Source organism: Plodia interpunctella, chromosome 16 (genome assembly GCF_027563975.2).
Source record: "Plodia interpunctella isolate USDA-ARS_2022_Savannah chromosome 16, ilPloInte3.2, whole genome shotgun sequence".
Lineage (NCBI taxonomy): Eukaryota > Metazoa > Arthropoda > Insecta > Lepidoptera > Pyralidae > Plodia > Plodia interpunctella.
Window position 1 is genome coordinate 1,914,470 of NC_071309.1, and position 23,910 is coordinate 1,938,379.

The window sequence follows — 23,910 nt, forward strand, 5'->3', positions numbered from 1 at the left end:
CTTTTGTCTTTCACCGTATGCACGGTTTAAGCACACATTATTTTCACGATATTTCGGTTTAATCACACATTATTCAGCGTTCGGAAACCTAATTAGGAATCGAATTCGGAAACATAAATACTCTTCTTTCATAGCTCTAAAATGTCCACACCGCCAACACCGCCGCGCCCCCGCAATCTGCACACGTTCCTTTTTCTGAACGAAAGAAAACCTACTAATGATCGAGTCGAGAACTTTTCTCGAGTCAGAACATAATAAAACCTAGTGACGTCATAAAAGGATATTTTTTTTCGTCTGTTAAATAGGTATACAACGCCTAATCTGCAGCCGGGAAGTTTAATGTAGGTAAGGAAATTTTCTATCTCTTTTGGCCACACAAGTTCGTCGTCTTTAGTTTTCTTTGTCTTTGGTGTTAACTGTCAAATAATGTAAGATTGTCATTATGAAAAATTAAAATATTGCCAGAAGTGAATAATGATCAAATTCTCAGAGTTGGTCATAAGGCTAGTTTCATGAGAGAATTCATGCTCTAATGCTATGTTGCGGGTCCGTTGCTTTTCCATGGGTTTTTACTCCGACGTGCGTCGTCGTATGTCGAATCTCCATACAATTTCTGTGTTGTTCGTAGCGGAAAATAACGAAGCACAACAGTTACTGAGCAATGGAGCCGCGCTCTAACATCATCGCATTCAAAAAACATTTTTTGTAAATCAATGATCAGCAGGCCACTGACCATGACCATCAACTGGCAATGACCATCAACTTTACGGAATTTGAGTGCCTGAAATGAATTTTAAAGTTGATGGTAGGTACTTAGGGGCGACATACCTAAGGGGTGGCAGAGTTGGGCGACTGCCCCCCCGGGCAGTCGCTCAACAGCTGGATACGTAAGAATGCCTTACCTATTTGCAAAAAGTCATGTTGTGTATGATTTTTTTAGGGTTCACCATTGTTTCTCTCAGTGTTGAGTTACTGACGATCGATAGGGATAGCGATAGCCACGAAGCCACATTATCTATTATAGTAATAAACGTACTGCGTAGTTGGTTTGTGAACTTTTTTTACCACACGGGAATAAAAAACAATGTAATGTCGAAATCGCCAATCTGGCTGGCAAACTATTTACATTTGCGATGCATCTTCACTATTGATTAAAAGTAAAAAAAAGATTACATCGATCTATTTACAACATTTATATTTTCCCCTTTTCAACCAAATCCTTAACTTTGAACTTTTGTATCTTGCCGGAGGTAGTTTTTGGGAATTCGTCGGTAAATTTCAACATTCTTGGTATCTTGAACTTGGCGAGGCGTCCGTCACAATGGCGCCTGATATCATCTGTGGTTAGTGTCACGCCTTCTCTCACTCGGAGTACGGCACACAGCTCTTCTCCGAGCCTCTCATCTGCTACTCCCACCACCTGTTCAAAATGAGAATTTTTTACAGTTGTTGAAGGAAAATACATTATTATGGAACCCCATTTACGGTGGGATTTTGTACAAGGAGAACGAAGAAGATAGGTTGTTATACATACAAAATGTGTAATGGGCGTTGCTGCGAAACGGTTATTTTTTGTCAATTCGGTAGCTGAAATAATATTTGGTTTACATTGAATCTATGTGAGAATTTTTTAATTTCACTTTGACAGATAGTCGGTAGGTAGTCGTAAATGTCATGTCAGGTGCCTTAAGGTGACTTGAATAAAATCTGACTCCAGTATTAGCAAAAACATACTTGAAAAGTTGTGGATTATATGAAATCACATAGTGCGCCAAACATAAAATGCTTGTTTTCACGACTGTCCAAAAAATTTATGTTAAGTTTTTACTATTTAAGTAGGTATTTAAGAGGCGGTTAGTTCCTGTCCTCAAATAGGACCATTCCATATCCCGTGTTTGACAACTGATGGCAACAATAGCATTCTCAAAGAGGACGTTTAGTTCAAATTGTTGGAAGGATATATTTTAGTTATTTATGGGAGAGAAAACTCTCCCAAACGTCTTTTTTGGGCAACTTTAATAATAGTTGAGGCAACTGAGAATGTCATCTAAATTTGTTTTAGTATTTAGGTATATTCATACCTAGTACGTATTAAGAGGTTTAGAATACTTTAATTTTTTTACTAGCGGCCCGTCCCGGTTTCACTCGGGTAAAAACATAATGAAATATTACACCTAAACCTTCGTCCGGAATTAAGTACATTATCTATTGGTGCAAACCGCATGAAAATCCGTTTGAGTTTATCGCGCATAGATAAACTGAAAGACGCGGCAGAGGATATTTTATATAATTTTATTTTTTTTCTTTTATAATATGTACATATGTAAGGATAAGGTTAAGGATTAATACCTTTGAACTTCATTTTCGTGTTCGATAATTATAAATGCCTTTATTAGAATAAGATCTGTGTGACGCCACCACGGAAATAAACTCGTCGTATTGGCTGTCAGCGCGCGGGTGACATCGCTGGTGTTCTAACGTCTATCGGCTGCGGTGACCACTTTCCATCAGATATGACACATGCCTGTTTACTTGCTAAGTAGTATAAAAAAGGGAGCAGGGCCCCGGGACGCAGCTAGTGTAGATATTACAACTAACCTGACTCTCGACAATATCGGGGTGAGTATTCAATAGGTCTTCAATCTCTTTAGGTGCGATGTTCTCCCCTCCTCTGATGATGATGTCCTTCAGTCTCCCGACTATGATGCCATATCCATCTTCGGTTAATTTGAATTTGTCACTGGAAATTAATTTTATTGCAATAAAAAAAATACAGGTGACATAGACTATACAATACTTCCAGTACAGGTGGTTATGGAACAGTCGGCAGTATTATATTCGGTGAAGGAACCACAGACAAAAAAAAAGTTCCTTATAAATGGATTGGGACCACCAACTAGGATTTTCATAAGAAACAGATATAAAAAATTCAAATTTAAAGAGGGGAATGGAAATGTCTAGAATTTTTAAGAGATAAAATGTGTACTGAAAAAAATAATGATAGTTTTGGAGAATCTGTCTCTAATCTAAGTGATTCCCCGGCTTCTTTCTCAGTCGTTGAGCGTCAGAGCCCAGGGGCCGCTTTCCTCCACATCTCCACACTTACATTTGATTTGGGTAAATTTGGGGTAGAATGTAAAACCGGAGGTGGAGAGAAATTAAAATAATAGCTTTTGACCCGTGCGATACCATAATTTGCTTGATTTTATGTCTAAAACTATTTCCTCAAATCGACATATTGTTAGGATCGATTGAGGATATACACCTATCATAAGACCGTGTGGAAAATAATACAGTGCCTTGTGCCGTGGACCTTGGGCTCCGACACTCTATAACTACGATGAAACCGGGAAAACGATGGGATAGATATCAAATAGTATACTTATATTGTTAATTTTCAATTTCAAAACCAATATTATTCATCTAAAGACAACAAAAAAATACCCATACCCAGTTAGAACCCAGCCGTCTTCTGTGATGGTCTGTCTGGTCTTCTCAGGCTCGTCCCAGTATCCCATCATGTTGTTGTACCCGCGCGTGCACAGCTCGCCTTCGCTGCCCATCGGTACTGGTTTACCATTGTCGTCGATCACCTAAATTTTTTTTAAAATAAGCAACATATTTTTCACTCGTTTCGTTATACTTTTTCTAAGTTGATGGATGAAAATGGTCAATTATATATTAGTCCGCCAGTAGTTCTTATTATTTTTTCCTTCTTATCCTCCAACTAAGTACCATTTTGCCCTCAGACTGGTTCCAGGACTTCCCGCCATATATGGCGGCCAATTATATTCCTTTCGGCCTTCAGGAGCTTATTTCTTTTCCTATAATGCCAGCTTGATAGCATAGAAAATTCCAATTCGGGGCAGTGATACCACGCCTCCGTCCAACTAGTTGGACCACGGGCCTTTATTAACAGATGTCCAACTTTGAAATAGCATGAAAATAATTTGGATTAGTTACATAGGTGCTTTTTATCTCGAAAATCCCACCAATCCTGCCGGGGCGCAGCTAAAATTTTGCAAATTATACGAGAGGTTTTGCACAGCTTTTTTGGTGTTTACCTTAACTTCACAATGGTCGTGGACGTGGCCCACGGTCTCTGCCACAAGGTCTATGCTGTCCCCGGGGTGCGACTGGAACACAGCTGCTGTTGTCTCAGTCAACCCGTACAGACACTGGTAAACAGATACATTTTATTAATTTACAGAATTAACAACAGGGCCACCCTTTCCCTTTGTGCGAAGGGTGTAAAATTCGATCACTATTTATCTTCTGGATGAAGAAAACATGGCGACTAAACCTATCTGATTATTGCTGCTGTTGACTAATGTTAAATACAAAACTCAACACAATTTAAAGAATCGTTTCCATCATGACTAAACGTGAGAACTTGAGAGTTGAGAGGCAAAACATTGACCACCATGCCGAAGACAAGACTATGAAATATATAAACCTGAACAAGATTATTTTACATCTTGACCTGACTTTGAACCAGAAAATTAGTTTTCTGAAGCTCTTTGTTGACTAATAATGATGTCATACACTACATACCCCCACAGTGTCTACATTGAGGTATTTCTGCATGTTCCGTATGATGAGGGGACTGCAAGGCGCGCCGGCGGCGAGCGCAAACTTCAACGAGGGCGGGGGCGATGCCCTGGTCTGGACCTGCGCCAACATGTCCACGTACATCGTCGGAGTCCCCGTGATTGAGGTACAACTGAAATAGGACAAATGAACTATATTATTTTTATGGCATCTGGTTCCTACAATGTCCTTTATCCTTTGAAGGGAAGGCAGCGAGAGATGATTGTAATTTTTTAAATAAATAAATGACTTCTTTTCTCGTAACAAGCTTTTTTGACCGAGCGAGCGAAGTCTACAATTCTACTTGGGGCAATAATACATTTTTTTGTATGTATGTATGTTCGTAACGCGATAACTTTCGAACTGTTGGTCCGATTTTGATGAAATTTAAAAGGTATGTAGAATCAGTAAATACACACAAAATTATATTAATTTAAACAAAAAACTACCTATATCAAAAATAAGTTATAAATACTTATAAATTAAAAATATGTAAAGAAGGCCCCCGAGACAAGGTGCCCATCACACAGGCAGCATTTTCGCAATTGCAATGGAATGGAAATTCGCTTTGGGAGAAAGCTACCTGCGCGAGCCGATTGCTGAGCTCTGTACCTACAACCTAATACAAGCTTAGATTTCACCTAAAAGATAAAAGGTAGCTTGTAGCATACCACTTCGAATGTATATATTTATAGGTATGTACACTAAAAATTATTACTATAATAAATTATTCAGTGAATGTATACCTATACATAAACTATACCTATATTTAGAGAGGCGCGGCGTATACTCCACGTGAAGTATACCTATAAATAACGGTTCATCAACTCACTTCTCAGCATACAGCGTGTCAAGATTGGCTTGTATATTGTAGGTAGGGGCTGCGAGGACCAAAGTGCTCCCGTGCTGGATCCCCGCCAGGGCTGTGATGATGGAGCCGAGGGCATGGAATAGTGGCACCTGGAATCATCGACGTAGCTGCTTCAATTTGGTGCCAACAGTCCAAACTTGCTCTATGTGTGTGTACTTAAGTGAGTAATTCAAAAATGGATTGCTCAAAAAAGTAAACTTTACGAATATACAGACAAAAATAGTAAGCAAGTGTCTAAAATTGTAACAAAGTGTCACAGAGAGGGACTTCCTTAGCCAACTTCCTTAATTTTTGTATATGCTTTTTCACCGCTGACTTGATAAATCTCATGTCTAACCAAGAATTCTAACCGATAAGGATTTACCATTTCGATGGAAGGTAGGTGACAAAATATGCGATATAAATAAATACCTACTTCATGGATTCTAGTGTCTGAACTAGAGTTGAAAAGGCTAATCACTCAAAACTAACTATAAAATATCTACACATACTTACTTGGATACAAACTTTATGATGATATTCGTTGAACGTGTTTCTTACTCCGCTAAAATATGTATTATTTACGATACCTAGATGTGAATCTAAGCCAGCTTTGGGGTCCCCTGAAAATATAAAACAACACTAAAATCACACAAAAGATAAACACTGTTCCTATCCCGTCTACGAATTCCTCGTAGTAGATCGTAGCGCTCCGAGCCTACGAAAGCTACGCGATCAGCTACACGCTACAAAATTCACAATCACAACTTAATTAATATTATGTACGTATTTATTGATGAAATTACTTTTAAAACTACTGAATAATTGAATTAATTCGAATGTATTTAATATACTATGTAGTTGACAAAAGGTTAATGCTGAACGAAACTCTGTTTTTTTTCGGTAGCTTGTGTTACCTACTTGTTTTTCTTTCTTTGTAGATCTATGGCGCAGCGGTATAATTTGTAAGAACAAAGCTATCTCTCTCTCTCTCTCTCTCTCTCTCTCTCTCTCTCTCATCTTCGCGTGTTTTCCACCCAGTTTCTTTCGCAGCTGTAACTCCTTGCGCGGAATCCGCGTATACACGTCAACCTTCTATGGAAATGCTATTATTGCCTCTTAGCTGTCAATACTTTCAATCCCTTAGTCGCCTCGTACAGCATCCATGGGAGATTATTCGTAGTGTTTGATTATTCTTGGTGTGGTTCCCGCCCTAGAATGAGATAACAACTATCTCTACGACACGCCGCGAAATAATGAGAACAAAACTAATAATACAGTTATATTATAACCTGTTAAAATGTAAAGATAAGTGCGTTTAAATTATATTTTTAACAGTTATGTAAATACTGATAGCATATCGTCATATAACAGAGACATTATCTTACCTGTGGTACCAGAAGTTAAGTGTAGGAGGCAGCCATCCTCATATTTGATTTCGTTACAGTATTTTGAGACATCATTGTTATTGTGTGTAATGAGAGACTGATATGACAGTGTGCCTCTGAAAAAAACATTAATATCATTACAATTTGAAAAAAAAAAACATTAAAACAAAGTCGCTTCCCGCTATCTGTCTGTTCCATAGATAAAAGAAATATGGTCTGTTCTTATCTACATATAAGCATACATAGGAACAAACCGACGAAGAAGAATTAGCTCCTTATGATAATCATCATCAACACCCATTTAAACGTCCCCTGATGGGGCACTACCCTTCCTTACAGATGGATAAGGAGTTTGTGCTTTGACCCACCACGCGGGCCCATCGCGGAATAGCGGGTTTTAACGTGCCTTCCGAACCGCGGAGAAATTTGTGATATTTTTGGTCACCCATCCAATGACCGAAGAAAATACTTACGGTAATTTCTCGTTTCCAGTATTAACAACAGTAGTCAAATTAGGGAAGTCCCTAGAGATACGGGAGCCAGGCTTAGTATTGCCTAACTCTGGGAGTAAGCCCTTAAGCTTTGTGTAGTAGTCTCTGTTCGGAAGCTTCTCTGGTATCACCAGAGCTTTCATGCCGGTCTTCTTCATAATGAAACTAAGCTCGGGTGCTTCAAACACGGGGTTGAGTAATGCCTGCAAATAAACAAAACAAAAAAAATATTTTACTGATTTCAGTGGTGAAATATGGTTCGCAGATTTTTTTTCCTTCTATTTTAATTTAGAGGTTTTTATCTGAGAACCAGTCATGTCAACCTAATCGTACCCTATCCTTTATATATAAACAATTTGAACTATATGCCGAAATATATAGCGCGAGAAGTCAATCCTTCAAAAAAATATTTACAAATGAATGGCCCACCTCAGATGTAGGCTCTGATAATATGTTACAAAACCATCCAACATCGTTTATATTTATGTTTTGACTTTGTATGAATGACTTTCTCTCTCCCCCGTATTTGGTACATTCAGTGATCATGTGTTGAACATCATCTATTTTATTACACATATCACAGTAAGGCGATTCCTTTTTTTTCATTAAGTAACCATATTTTTTGGTTGAATAATGACCTGAACGTAATCTGTGAGCCACGGGTTCGCAGATAAAAAAAAAAGAAAAAACGAGGTGGTCCCAAGTTCGAATTCTACTCGTGCAAAATTTTTATAGGATTTTATTATATATTGCAGTATTAGATATTGCAGTATCAAATGGGGAAGACATTGTTCTATTTCCACATAGAATCCACCCACAGCACTCACCGCAATGAGGCCCACCCTCGCCGCAGCCAACAGTGAGACGACCCACGTCGCTGTGTTGTGTGACCACAAACCGATCCTATCTCCTTTCTCTAAACCATGGGCACGCAAAGCACACCCTAACGAATCCGCCTGAAAGTAAACATATCCTTAAAATATCTATAAATGGCGGTAAAGTTTACAAAATATCGTTATCATTTCGGTTGCAAAAAATAATAGCATTAACTGCTTCATGTGTTGTTATCCTGGCTCCATTTCACCTTTCAGAACAGGGTGCAAGATTAGCACATATAGGAACATGTTATCGAACACGTAAGTGCGGAATATACATATTATTATAATAAGTCCTCCTATCGTATCTGTCTGAACTCGAAAAACTCAAAACCAATCTATCTATCTATCAGATACCTGTGTCAACAGTTCATCATAAGTAAAGGTAACATCTTCGTGAAGTGACCTGACGGCTACTCGTCCAGGATACTTCTCCACAGTCTTCTGCAAGACTTGTCCATAGGTGTCGTAGTTGAGGGGTTCGGCACCTGGGTGTTTGACATAACTGTCTTTGGATGCTGACTGGATGTAGCGCGCGAATCTATAAAATAAGTTCAAAATTATATTTTTATGTTTAACTAGTGACCCGGGCCGGCTTCGCACGTGGTCTATAAACCTTAATAAATAAATAAAATATATTTATAATTCGAACGATGAAAATGTATGTGGCGTCAGATCTAGATTCTATTGTAACGCGTTGAATGATAAACATTCCACGCGTGACAAAAAATATCATGCCGGTGCAGTAAACAGATGAGAAGTTCCTCCGTTGGGAATCGCTTCTGGGTGTAATATATCAGGTCGAGCTTATCATAATTGTTTCATTATGTAACATTAGAATTTTTATATAGTAATTTATATTGTATTTTATTTTTATTTTGTGATAAAAGGGGTAAGGTGAGGGATAAGAGTGATAACCAGTTTAACCACTATGTGCAAGACATTGACATTCATCACAACCTTATCAAAATGGAAATATTACTTTATTTAGATACCTATATATAAGATTCTATACATAAACAAATTATTTTGAAACATAGGGAAACATAGGGAAAAACTGTGTTTACAACAGAATGTGTACTTTAACATATATATTTGGCAATAAAAAATATGTATCTGATAAAAAGTACAAATGAAAATCTAATCTTTACTTTTATCTCGTCTACTTCTTTATATTCATACGTAACGTCAAACTTTGATATTACGGTTTACCCTAGAAACTACAACATATATTTTTCAAAAAGGTCTTGAAAAAAAATTCATTTAGGAACACACACAGAAACGTGCGTGTTACAATATCTGGTGTTGAAGGCGTTCATAGGGGGACCACTTTCCATCAGTTGACCACATGCCTGTTTAGTAGTGTCTCTCTCTCTCTCTCTCTCTCTCTCTCTCTGATATGAGCGATTTATCGGCTTATTTCTGAGGCATTGAGCGTCGAAGCCCAGGGTCTATTTTCCTACTTTTTTGTCTTCACTTCGCACGGTCGTCGACATTCCAAGTTGTCAGACTATTGGCATGCCTGTCATCCATGTTTAATAGTATAAGTATTATATATAATAGATGGCTTATCTTTGACGACGATTTATTATTTTTTATTTATTTTATTATTTATTTAACGACCTCGGTGGCGCAGTGTTAAGGTTCTAGCCACTGAACCGAGAGGTCCCGGGTTCGATCCCCGGTCGGGTCATGATGGAAAATGATCTTTTTCTGATTGGCCCGGGTCTTGGATGTTTATCTATATATGTATTTGTTATAAAATATAGTATCGTTGAGTTAGTATCCCATGACACAAGTCTCGAACTTACTTTGGGGCTAGCTCAATCTGTGTGATTTGTCCTAATATATTTATTTATTATTTATTTATCTTAACTCAACTTTTTTATGTTTCAACTTCAAGTGTGTCACTTCATTGACAAATACTAATTACTCTGATGACATATGAACTTCGAGTGCGCTTCTACATCTTTATGGCCAATAAAGACAAATCGCAGTATATGAGGTAAGCACGAATATTTGCGGAACCGTAATCAACATTTATAATGTGATCAACGTCAATATTTCTAATGGACTGGCTGTCCCGGCTTCGCTTGGGTAAAAATGCAAGCGGTACCTGGGTTCCGACGCTCAACGGCAGCGGAAGACACTGGGAAAACGCTTCGATGATAGAGAAATAAAACTAATATATCTAGATACCTACATACTTAGTTTAGTAAGTACTGTAAACTTTGAATCTTCTAGAAAACTATTTGAGAAAGAAAGAAAAAAAGAGTACCTAAAGTTAAAAAAAGTTAAAAAATATCTATACAATAATATGTCATTAGTAAGAAATCTCTAGTAAATTCCAAAATTCACACGATCCAATTCCGGTTTTATATTGCGGACATTGATATTGCGGACAGTCGATTTATAACTATATTAGCTGCGCCCCGGGGCTTCGCTCCCGTGGGAATTTCGGGATAAGATATACTCTATGTGTTATTCCAGGTTATATTCTAGAGGTGTACCAAATTTCATAACAATCGGTACAGTAGATTTTGCGTGAAAGTGTAACAAACATACATACCTCAAATTTTGCGCATTTACAATATTAGTAGGATAATATCACTTAATTAACTTAAAAATGCCCTATTTGTCCACTAAAACTTGAAACTAAACATAGTATAGTAATACATTATCACCTTGATGTATCACAATAGTTTATTTTGTTAACAGCTGTTGTAACACTTTTACTCCACATGTTGCGCTCACGTCGACACTATATCTCACTACGACTGAATGATATCCGTTTATGTACCTAACTTGTTATCAATTAGCAACTAAATCAACTGGTTTCCATTTATCAGTGTAGAATACAGTTATCACAGCTCGAATGTTTTTGTTGTGTGTTTCTGAATGTATCCATACTTATATTATAAATGCGAATGTCTGTCTGTGCTGCTTTTACGGCTAGACCGTTGGACAGATTTTGATAAAATTTTATACGCATGTAGTTAAACCTCTTTATAACTGGACCCCCGTTGTAATACATACTACTTTTTTTTCAACCCCCAAATGAGTACAATGGGTTTTGAAAGTTTGTATGAAAATCGTGTTTGTTCCGCTTATGTAGAGAAATTAACGCGAGTGCAGCCGCGGGCAACAGCTAGTGTCAAACACATACATTCAACTCGATGCATTGAGTACATGGGCCTCTATGTCGCGGTGATAGTGGCATATAAGCAATGAATTTGTACAGGTTGATGTGGTGTCGACTATACCAACTACACTTGTTACACGTTCAGGAAAATGATCTGTATTTTTGTGTCTGTATTTTCCTGTATAAATAAAATAAATAAATAAAATAAATAAATATATTAGGACAAATCACACAGATTGAGCTAGCCCCAAAGTAAGTTCGAGACTTGTGTTATGGGATACTAGCTCAACGATACTATATTTTATAACACATACATATATAGATAAACATCCAAGACCCGGGCTAATCAGAAAAAGATCATTTTCCATCATGACCCGACCGGGGATCGAACCAAGGACCTCTCGGTTCAGTGGCAAGAACTTTACCACTGCGCCACCGAATACATTACGTAATACAGGTGTAAACGTTACGTACCTAATACAGGAAAATATTTATAATAATATATTTGTTCACCTTTTCTTACTATCTTTATACAATATACTTGTACTATTTGGGACTGGCGTTTTTATTTAAATTAAATTTTATATTAAATAAAACGAAGTAGTGTAGAAATCATGATATAAATGGATATAAATTAATATTTCTGTACTGTTTTCATTGCTTTTTATTAGAGACCGCGCTGCGAACTCCCGCGGCAATATTTGTTGACGCGACCACCTTGTTGTTGTCGTGGCGCGGACTCTAACATGAAAAATTATACTTAAGCAATATACTAAATACATTCAACTAGGTATTAAAATTTAACTAAGACAATGGATGATTTAAAAATCTTACCAAAATGTAGCATAGGTCAGTGCAACCGAAGGGCTCATGGTCAATATTCTCTCTCTATCTGATCTTGGATCGAGGCCGGCCGGAAGGCGCGTGGCACGCGACCCCCGCCCCCCACAACCCCTCACACGTCGTGACGAAACATGCAAATTCGCCCGCTCAAAGGCCTGTCGTAGACTAGACGACAAGACTCCGACGTCGTCACGGCGCGCCGTATCCAAATTACTTTATTTTATTCATTTTTGGTAAGAAATGGTTGATGATTTTTACATATTAAGAGAGATCTAGTCTGTCTATAGGGAACATTATTCCAGAAGTATTTGAAAATCCTGCTAGACCCATTAGTGGAAATTAGCAGTGGAACCTATAGTCCGGAACGTATTTTGCCATGGCTTTTCCAAATATAATGGTCAAAATTGGTTGATAAAGTGTCGCCAAGAGGGCACAGCCAGCGCCCACAATAATTTGTTACTCTTTATATGTACTATTTAGCACTTGTTCTGAAACCTGGACACTAAAGAAAGCCGACCGCGTTCGCATTGATCGTTGTGAAATGTGGTGCTGGAGGAAGATGCTGCAGATACATGCATGGACTGCTTTTCGCACAACCAAGTCCATTCTTGATGAACTCGACATCAAAACCAGGCTTTCTACCACCTGCCTGCGGAAGATGCTGAAGTTTATCGGCCACATCGCTCGGAAAGACGGACATAATCTGGAGTAACTAATGGTCACTGGCAAAGTTGACGGATGTGAGTCCGGAGCCCTATTAAATGGTCTGACCAAATACTGGTCAGACCATTTAATAGAACTGGCACGGTTCTGGATACCAAGTTGCATGCAGCTCTTCACGTCGCAAAGGACCGGAACATATGAAGACGCGTCGTGAAGGAAAAGTTACTCCTTCGGCGTAGTCACGACCCTCAGCATTGTGGAACGCGACACGAGGAGGAGGAGGATTTAACACTTATTAGCATTCCTAATGAAATAATGTGAACCCTGTAATTATTGCCCGTTATTCGTCCATCTATTACTAATGGAAGGTCTTATTTGTCTGTAATTTTTGACGAAATTTCCCTTAAACCCTATAAAAAACGATTTAGTAAAATCACATAGCGCACTTTCCTGGCTTATTATTACATAATTCCGTCACAGATTTTAGGAAAATGTTACAAGATCATGAAGAAGACAAGATCACACAGAAAATTAGATTTAACCTAACCGTAATTTTCAACGGCGCCGTGCCGTGACATTCTACGGCACTATGAACTCTGTGCGCCGCGCCGCTTAATGGAAAAACGCCCTGGACCTAAGGCCTCGATATGGATTGTGGGGGGGGGGGGGGGTAATGCGACCAAAATTATTTTTCCGCTTTCCCTCTCTCAAACAAGGTCATGGGGTGAGCGACTGGTCCTCTTCCAGGTGCCCTGGTTTTTCAAGGCTGTTTTCAAGGAATTTTAAAATAAAATTAGAAAAAGAAAATGTTAACTTGTATTTTTTATTGTCTTATGCTTGTCAGACAAAGGTAACTATAGAAGATAACTAGAAATGAATACTACTGCCAGGGTTTCCTAATTATCATAAATACCATTTTATTAAAAGGGTCGGAGTCTTTTCTAACTCTGACAACACCACAGAGAAAGACAAATGTGAGAAGTTTCTCTCATCCTTACGTGTTATCGGTTGCATTCGGTGCTGTGTGACGCCACGAAGCCCGGGGCCAGTGTAAGAATAAAAAACCCTAGAATTTTATAGACTCATACATATGATTCAGCGGCAAGCAATTGCCTGGCATCAAGCTTCCTTAGGAATACTATACAGCTGCCACAAGGATATAGGGCCTTTAGTCGCCTCGTATGATATCCACGGGAGGATAGAGTTGTCTATTCTATGATGAAACCATACGCCACAAAATGAGAAGTACCTTGTAGTAATACGGGATGAGATGTACAAACAATACAATTGATATGATATAATCATATAAATATGATATTTTCATATAAAAATGTTAAAATATGGCATGGCCCTACAGGCAAGCTGACACCAGCCATTTCAATGTCCCCACTGTACTGGCCTTTCTTATGGATTGATAAGAAGAATTTGACATGATCAAATAAGAATTGGTGGAATGGACAGTATAGCCGTTTTTACAAATAACGACAATAAAAATATAAAAAATATCTTACATATCTACATGGGGTCCGATTCCCGCGTAATCGAAGTTAACACTTTTTTTTTTCATAATTACAAAAAAATCGATGCATCGAACTTTTTCGTTCGACAAAAATTTGAAACTGATGAAGTAAAAACTTCGAGTGTGTGAGAACTGGGCCGCTGAGATTGAGACATATACCATTATTCTTTATCTATGCATATACCTAAGTATAATATATTCTTTAGAAGTCCAGTATTATGTTTTAATAAAGGTCTTCTGTTACAAAGAATAACACCCCACTAGTTACAAAATACTAGTAGTTTGTAGCTTTGAACAACATGTAAAATTCAAAAACTTGACTTTGCCTGAATTTGACTTTGACTTGAGAGAAGTCGAACTCTCCCTACTCTTAATGCGTGATAAACTTATAGAAATTAACATACAGTAATGGCTCGTAAAAGCTGTGAGATCTTTCTGTTCCAAGTCAGCTATATTAGAAGAGTTTTTAGAATAGTTTCTCTATGAATTTTATGACGACAGTACTAAGGCCAACCAAATTTATTTCATATCAAATTTATTTATTTGAATCTGAACGTATCTTTTATCGATGGCGCCGCCCTAACTATGAAAACCTTTTGATTTTGATGCATTTAGGTACTACAGTAATACATTATACGTATACTTAGTAATAGTGCAACCTTTAAAGAAAAGCTTTAACGAACGGAAGATCGTGTTGAGCGTTATTACAGAATTAAAATTGTGATCAAACACTTTGAAAGCGTTAAAATTTCGTTTTGAAATTTGTATTTTTCGTTTTAATTGTTGTCACACTTATGTATCAAAAATATCGTAAAAATTTGAATTTATGACAATCCAACCCTCTAGGGAAAAAATGGGTCAATGCATGGGACATTCTAAGACATCGAATTGTTTGTAAATCCGTTGCGGCGCGGTCGCGTTTATTTACTCGGAGCATGCAAGGAGTCGGCGGCGCTACGCAGTGCCGCAGTCATGCTTCGCGCGCCGACCCCACCGCATCTGAGGCCATGGTCCGCACCGACTACCCACAGTGAAGTAATGTGAGGATGTCGCAGGCCCCCGGCGGGAAGAAGGGCGGGAAGGGCCCCCCGAAGAAGATAGATGAAGACAAAAATCTCCCGGCCAAACTCGAGGACAAAGACGAGACATCATCCAACAATGGAGATAAGAAGGAGAAAGAGAATGGAGACGCTGTGCCAAAACCTCCTAGTGCTGGGATCAATATACGGGAAGTGGCTGGGAAGGTTCTCGTCCTGGCGCAAAAGGGGGAATGGTCGGCCGTGGAGCAGACGCTCAAGGTCTTGGAGAAGCTGGTGGCGGCTGGTGGGGAAGACTCCGTCACTGTCCCCATGGCTGGGATTTTGGACCCGGTAACTAATCTGTAGCCGTCATCTAATTGGAGCGACCCAGGTCGAGCGTGATTCGTGGCAAATGTTCAGTTATTTTTGTGCCGTGCTACGCTACCTCTTATTTTTCCATGTTAATTGAAGTAGGTTAATTGAAACAATACATTTTAGGGCTTTAAAACTATTAATTTCAGGTAAATTAGCGATTTCGCTTAGATGTATTTCGTCTTTTATTCACAGCGAAAAGCCATTATTTTCTTATAATCTTTAAACTCTATCTATATTTTTCGGGGATGAACATTGTATCCTAAATCGTTTAGTATAAGAGACTGCATAAAAATTGCCAATAATAAATTTATTTAGGTAAAGTTTTATACTTATCTGCCGGTTAATTAAACCAGGTACTTTGATTAATAATTATATGTACATAATAATAATAGGAGGAACATAAACCAATGTAGGTATGTACGAGATGTACTTCTTATTATTTCCGAATGATTTTCTCTGAATCAGAAACTAAAGAGCGAAGAACCACTTTATCACGCCATGGTCGGTCGTCAAGCACATGTGTACACGCATATGAATAAAAACTAAACAAAAAATTTAAGATAGTTCCCTCCAAAGTTGTTGACATCTTCTAGATCTAGATGAATTGCTAGAAAAGTGGTTACGATTACCAAAAGACTGAACGCACACTTTCGAATCATAGCTAAGAACACTCTTGATTAAATTATCTTTCAAACAAAAAAGTTGATCATTATTTGTTACACAAATAAAAAAAACCCCGACTTTCAATATTTATTTGGCTGTAACTTTTGAACGGCTGAACCGATTTTGATCAATCATATCTAAGCACCACCGCATAAAAATATAAAAATTAGCTATCAAATAAAAAAAACCGCAACCAAATCGGTTCACCCGTTGATCAACTACGGTGCTATGTACACAGACTGACACACTTAGGTCAAACTTATAATACCCCTCTTTTTGCGTCGGGGGTTAATAATCGGTTGAGCCGTTTGGCTGCTACGATACCACGGACAGACACTCCTATAGTCGAAAAAATGTAAATAACCTCGTGCACAAATCAATGGGATACCGATAACAAAATCAGGTTCATGATCAACAGATAAAAGCATCAAAGCTCAGATAATATACTAATGGAAGTTATGGAATTCACCCACTAATACCGCGTAATCGAATTAGCGGAATGCTTTTTTCACTATCTTATCTTTTGCAAAAATTTACACAAGTGTACTCGTATTGTTTTGAAAAATTAGCCATTTTGATGCCATTGTTTTGCACAAATTATCATAAGCATTTTTAAAGTAGTATCCCATAACACAAATCTCGAACTTACTTTGGGGGTATCTCAATCTGTGTGGATTTGTCCTAATATAATTTATATTTATATATTATTTCAAAATGATTTATTTACGATTTGCATGCTTAAAATTATGAAATTCTATTTTCGATATGCAGACCTAATCCGTCAATCGCAGAGAATGGAGACGCGAATAAATAAACAATTATTTGATCGGCGCATTTGCACCGATTCGTAAACTAGACTTTAAATGAATTACCTTCGTAATTGAATATATCTCTCATGTGAGTTTTTTCCCTGTTTCTTCCTCAGTCAGCGTCGGAGCCCTGCGTCGACTAGCTTTATTAGAATACTAGTCGCTCGGGTAAAACCATAATAAAAAAGGATCCTATGTTACTCCTGAAGATTTCGTCTATCTCTGTGCCAAATTTCATGAAAATCCGCCCAGTATCCGTTCTCTTTATAATATTAGTATGAACAGCAAAAAATAAGAACATAAGATTTAAGAATCAAATTTGTAGCTTAGATGTGAAAAAAATTGTTATAAATTTAACACGAACGTGAAACTTTGGGACAATGTTTCTTAGTCCTTCGAGTATATCTCAAACCGATACAATTTTGTACCTACATGAGTAAAATCTGAAATATGACTATCATACATGCTACTTAGTAAAGTTCTATATTAGATCTCAGCGAAAACATCACCAAAGTCGTGCGTTGTGAATTGTGATATTGTCACGTCGAACGGAACGCAGAAGGGTGCGTTTAAATTTTTTACTCGAAGTTGCTGTGATTTCAAATTTCGGAAAGTTTCTCCTATTTTTTGAAATTTAAAACATAATTTTAATGTAATTAGCTTGTAAAAAAGTTTACTTGTTTCTTGGAACCGAACCTTTGAAAAGTTTTATGTGTTCGGTTTGTATACTGTATGTTTTTGACAACTTTGTATGTTCACATCATTATTTTAACATTTGTATACTTAGACCTATTTAAACGAGTGAACAAGAGTATACTTTCTTATTATTCGCTTTTAACATTCCTCTCCGTTTTCATTTCGTTTACAAACTTCCACAAACCAAGCATCAGTCAAACGATGTAAAAATTGTCCACAATATTATGAGCTACAAAGCGACCAGAAAAACAAAGAGCCGCAGGCTGTATATTCGATATCTTGGCAACGGATCGCGTGCCTGCTCCTGTCTTCCACCTTTTTACTGCCTCTGCGAGTTCCTCCGATCGATCAGACCATCTTCATATATGATTGTTTTGATACTACAGTCACCAAATCGACCCCCGTTTACGGCAAATTCGACGGTATTACCATAGCATAAGTGTCTATCGAGGATGACGTATGTGAAGTTGACAGTACAACGATGTCTTGCTAGATTCCGTCAGCTTGTATGTTGTGTTTTATTTGACAACAATTTTGTTAGATAAAAGGGAAGCTTTACTTTGGCCCTAGACATGCAACAACGCATTAGTAACTAGTATTTCATAATATCAATTGGACTAATTAGCCATTCAGATAAACTTAGTCTTCGAGTTTAGCGCCGTGACTCTGTCTACCCCGAATAAAACTTACACCGAGAAAACCGAGGTAGGAATAAAATATGTGTAACAAGGGTGTAGTTCAATCCATGGCCTATATTTAATTGCCTTACTAAGCATCGTCTAATCTAGAGTGCAGATTTCCTCACGATGTTTACCTTCACCGGAGGCAAACGGTGGTCGATAATAACTACCATACATCAATTAGATTAGTATATAGATAGACATCATCATCATCATCATGACGTAATCTATATACCAATCGGATTGATGGATGGTACCCGGTTCGAATCCTACTCATTCGGCCGCAACTTTCGAACCGGGGATATTCCGGTTAACAGGTCTTAACCTCTACGCCGCCACTGACTACGCTACTAACTTCTAAACCAAGATGAACACGGTAGTGAATGCTGATCTAGAACACTATGTCTACAATATTACACCAATTTGCCAATGTTTGCAAAATTTCATCTATTTGCGTTAAATCGATTAATTTTGACGTGTAGTGTTTCTCGTAACGATGCTGCGTGACAAATCAGTCTTTTGTTCACGCGTTAAATGTTAGTGTGCGCAGAGATTCTAACATAAACTGGGACGACACCCTAATTATTCTTACATATAAAACTAGCGACCCACCCCGACTTCGTATAAGTGCAATATTATGCATGTTATATATGTAACATTTATCATGAATTACTTTATCTATTAAAAAACCGAATATAAATCTGTTGTATAGTTAGCATACATAAAGACAGACAGCGGGTATAGACTTTGTTTTATTAAGAAGTCCCCCTGTCGCGTCTGTATGAACGCGACAAACTCAAAAACTACCCCACGGATTTTTATACGGTTTTCACCAATAGACAATGTGATTCCTGAGGAAAGTTAAAGTGTAGGTATAATGTATTACGTTTATACCCGAGCGAACCCGGGATAGACCGCTTGTAATCCTTAAAATATATGATTACAAAACTGCAGGAAAGTGCTATGTTAATAATGTTAACAAGTGCATATCCGAAGTTATCTGTCCTATAAAGTCTGATATGATAAAACTATATTGAAGTAAAATCTTATCTAGATTTCCGAATAGATAAATTTCCTATAGGTATCAAAACATGTTGGTATGTATGTGCTCTTAGAATAACACTTAGTAAACATACTGTTTATCATGCTTCTCCATGCTCCATGCATGGCTTGCTATTCTGTAATAATCAGTTCGATTCATGACTTTAAAAAAAATAAAAAACTATATAATTTAATCAACATATATCATCAATAGTAATTATTGTGATATAACTTGATTCGTGATGGTGTTTATATAACTAGTTTCATCCCCCGCCTGTCTGTAGTCAAATCGTTATTTCCAACTTGTACAGAGTTGAAATTTTATAGTGCCACGCGTTGAATGTGAAAAGATCTCTTTTACGACAATAAAAGCTCACCTCGTACAGTACGACACCATTGATATTAAAATATGGGCGAGAACTACACGCTGAAAAAGAGTTTTCATAACAAAATAACTAACCAGAAATTACATTCAAGATGTTCTATTCTAGGCGGCATAAATATTTTTATGGGTTGGTCGCGCGTGTAGGAAAGTATTACTGGCTCAATTAAAAGGCAAATCTTAGTGGCGTGATTTAAGTGTGTCAGACGCCAGCCATTCTCGCGTTGGCCAAGCCATAACGTCTGTTTCTATGACTATCATTATGTCGAGCCACCTGCTGGAGACTTTTGTGGTTACAATTTTGGCACAACTTGAAAATTTTACGCAAACATTTTCTGGGAAGTCATTAAGGTTTGTTAAAAATCTTGGTTTATTTTGACTAATGTCTTTGTTTCTTTTTTTGGTTTTATAATCGCTGAATATTTCATTTCATTGCTTTCAAACATCAGTGTGACATATTTATAAAACTTGCAAGAATACCGACCTTATTATTAAGATTCTCCTAAAACATAAGTACGCATATTACACATTAGAAATTTTATACACTTCATTCACATAATTATTACAAATAACAAAATAATAATTTCTTTATAATTCTCAATGGACTGCGGTTTTCGATGAAGTGTACCATGGCTCCAAGGGATCAAAGTTGTACCACGGGCTATAAAATGTGATCGTGGTACACAAAGATGACCCAAATAAGTGAAATACGACCGAAGACCGATCCACCACAGTACCACCCACCGTAAGGAAAATTTCCACCCTGACCATTTTGATGTTCGCGGTGTTCACCCACAATTAGATTTTCATGTAAGTAACTAATTAGGTCAACTTAGGGGCCTTCAAGAGTACCTATCATAAAAAGCTGTATCATAAGCTCTTAGCAATGCTCGTATGTATACCATACTATAAAACGCTCTTAGTGCTCTATAATGCTCTTAGTGTGGAATGAAACATTCGACGAGTTTCTCAGCAATGTTAACATTGGTTCGCCCTTACTTCTCCACATTTTTATTTTTAAAGTTAACTTTGTCGCCTCCGCTACCTACAGTCAAGCCCTTGTCGAGTTGGTAACTCAATAGCAGCTTGACTGTAGGTTTGGACGTTGTATGGACAAGATCCTCTTCTGCTGTCATCTGAGCGCATTCCTTGTTCTTTCCTCAGTCATGGGTCAGGGTCCACATTCCTACTTTTTCTTGTCTACTTCATCGATTGATACGCATAATTATAATCCTTGACTTGACATAAACACATATATGCTGTTTTCTTGCCGTACTAGTAGTAATAGCGTCGAGTTTGCAAAGAATTCGCCTATTAAAATATGTTGTTGACTGTACAACAATCAGAGTCCAAGCAAAAGCAAAACGATATTTCTTCGGCACATAATTTGGGGTTGAAATCAATGTGCTTTGTGTGTCAAGGTGGCGAGTTTTGCGTGCGAGTCGTAATCGATGGGAGATTTCTGACCTTGCCGCCTTCATCCTTGGCAGTAGACCTGTCCAGCTTGTGGACGAAAGGCGAAACAATACTCATTTTTTTAACACTTTTTACTATTCTTGAAACTAGAGTTAAGCGTTCCAATTTTTAGAATATATTTTATTTTTCTAAACGCTTGATGTTGATGCAGATTTAATCACAAAATAATGACTTTCAGGTGCCAATAAATTTGAATCTGTTGGAAATTGTGAAAAAGAAAAATCTATGTACATAATATTTTATACTGTTAATTACATACTAAAAATAAAAAGGTTAGAAAAACGTTTTTCCCTTTTGATGTGACCGAGAAACCGGTAGACGGTCCACATGCATCCCAATACTCTCTACGTATGTCATAAGACCTTCCTTCTACCATATTATCTAGGAGTCACCTACAAATGGTTTTCAGATATGTATTTTAATTGAAATCATCTATCAATCTCCGCCGCCCGTTTCAAGATAGTTATTCACATTCTTTGCTAAACTTCCATGAATTATTCAACCATAATTTAAATAAGAAAGGGGACTGCCACTATTGGCTCACGATAAATTCTCTTACCTCTAAACTATTTTCTTAATGTTAATGGAGAACAGTTTTACATAACATAAGAGAAAAATGTGATTAAAAAAAAAGGTCAATTAAAATAAATAGCTTAAATCATTGATTTTTGTTTTTAATATTTATCTTTTTTATATAAGCTCAATAGTATAGCAAGCAGTGTCTGTGGCACCACAAAGGCATTTCAGCATGTAGATGGTAGGAAAAGTAAAGGAAAACAATAAATATGACATAATTTCATTTATTTTAATTGTCACACTAGACACTAGTCTAGTCTTATCTTGTGGTTTACAAACTCTACTCGTTTGAACTTCTAGGTTCGAATATAAATATTGACTTTTTAAAATGATAATTATATATTAGATACTATGATGATGTGCATATGTTGGGATTTTTTTCTTTTTGATTGATATGGATTTTAAAACCACACTAGGTTAATATAATTTTATTTACTTACACGATCACAGGTATCTATTTATAAATGCGAACGCATATAATATTTTTCTAACACACTAAAAGTAGATTAATATGAATCTATAATGCTGGCTCCATACTATAGTCGAACGCCGATGCGAATACCGAACTTTGCATAGTTTATATGAGTGCTATTATTTACCTCAATGAAAAATCAGCAATGTATACAGAATCCATCAAAAATGTAAATTTTCCGCAATAGTTTTGGAGATGGCATAACGGAAAACTAAAATCGTCGAATGAAACATTACTTAGCGCTTTAAAATTTCGAGCAAGATAATAATATTATTGTATAGTTTATTGTCGAGTGTCGTGACATCCGAACATCCGTCTGTAGGGCCATCGCTCCTGCATGTTGGGACGAGCTCGTGGCAGGTTGCCAGACAAACTGCAGTTCGTTACTACTTCCAAGGACGATGTTTTATTACTGGAGAAAATATGAATCCAACGGCTAAAATCAAATATCCCAACTTCTTTATAAGTACAAATAAATATATTTCATACGATCCATGTTTAAACTTAGATTTGAAAGTTCGTGATTGAAGTCAAACGAAAAATGAGACGGGTAATATTGAACGAAAACCTATTGTATCCTTGCGAAGAAAAGTATTCCGGCTGAAATAAATACGAATCTCGCTAGATACAAACGTAAATACTACATAATTCAGCAAAAATAAAAACAATTTTGTCATGTTATATCAGAATACAACGACAGCGATGATAATTCTAAAAAAAATACGTAATAAAAAAAAAAGAAAACTCGTCATCATGAGTATCGGGATCCAAAGTCGCAGGGAAAAGACATTAAAAAAGAAAATGAGTCGTTAATGCTTCTCCGACAACCCTATAGCAGAGCAGATTAGCATTAATTAAAACAGCTTAACATCAGACTAGTAATATATGGTTATTTTATGCAAAACAGCAAAAAACAGACTATTCATAACAGGCACTATTTATAACACGGCGGCGTCTATCGACCTAATGGTTATCATGTCGAGTTGTCATGCTCTCCTGGTCCAGGTTGCGAAAACACGTGTAAATTTGTATATCAAATCTTAAAACACTTAGACTCAACATGCCTTTGTGCGCAAAAATACTTACATTATAGTATACATACAAAGAAAAAGAAAAAACAATTTAAAAAAGATAAACACGAATGCTTCTTAATTTAAATGTCTCTGTGATTCTGTTCTGTTATTTTTTCTGATGTGTCCATCTTAATTCAAATTAACTAATTTCACTGATTTTTATCCAAAGCATTGTAGCTATACGCACATATTTTCATAGCAGATCTTTATATTTTATCCCAAATTTTCACTCACAGGTTTTATTGTCTAAAAACAAGACATTTCTTTTTTAAATGTCACGTAAAAAT

At 37.1% G+C, this 23,910-nt stretch overlaps 2 protein-coding genes across 4 annotated transcripts in view; one reads left to right on the top strand and one right to left on the bottom strand.

Annotated features, from left to right (window-relative positions):
- Window positions 1-1,178: 1,178 nt before the first annotated feature.
- Acsf2 (Acyl-CoA synthetase family member 2) lies at window positions 1,179-11,029 on the bottom strand. The gene is made up of 12 exons (XM_053756993.2): window positions 10,879-11,029; window positions 8,552-8,735; window positions 8,147-8,275; window positions 7,302-7,522; window positions 6,829-6,944; window positions 5,957-6,063; window positions 5,423-5,550; window positions 4,555-4,723; window positions 4,065-4,178; window positions 3,451-3,593; window positions 2,599-2,740; window positions 1,179-1,420 (listed from the first exon to the last, which is right to left on the bottom strand). The coding sequence occupies exons 1-12, from the start codon at window positions 10,935-10,937 to the stop codon at window positions 1,193-1,195; spliced, it is 1,740 nt and encodes a 579-aa protein (XP_053612968.1). The 5' UTR covers window positions 10,938-11,029; the 3' UTR covers window positions 1,179-1,192.
- Window positions 11,030-15,333: 4,304 nt separating this feature from the next.
- The window catches only part of nompC (no mechanoreceptor potential C), a 38,777-nt gene continuing 30,200 nt past the window's right edge, over window positions 15,334-23,910 (top strand). For all 3 annotated transcript variants that reach the window (XM_064436483.1, XM_053756936.2, XM_053756935.2), the window contains exon 1: window positions 15,334-15,731. In XM_064436483.1, coding sequence (XP_064292553.1) covers window positions 15,408-15,731 — 324 coding nt within the window. In that variant the 5' untranslated portion in view covers window positions 15,334-15,407. The remainder of the gene's footprint in view (window positions 15,732-23,910) is intronic.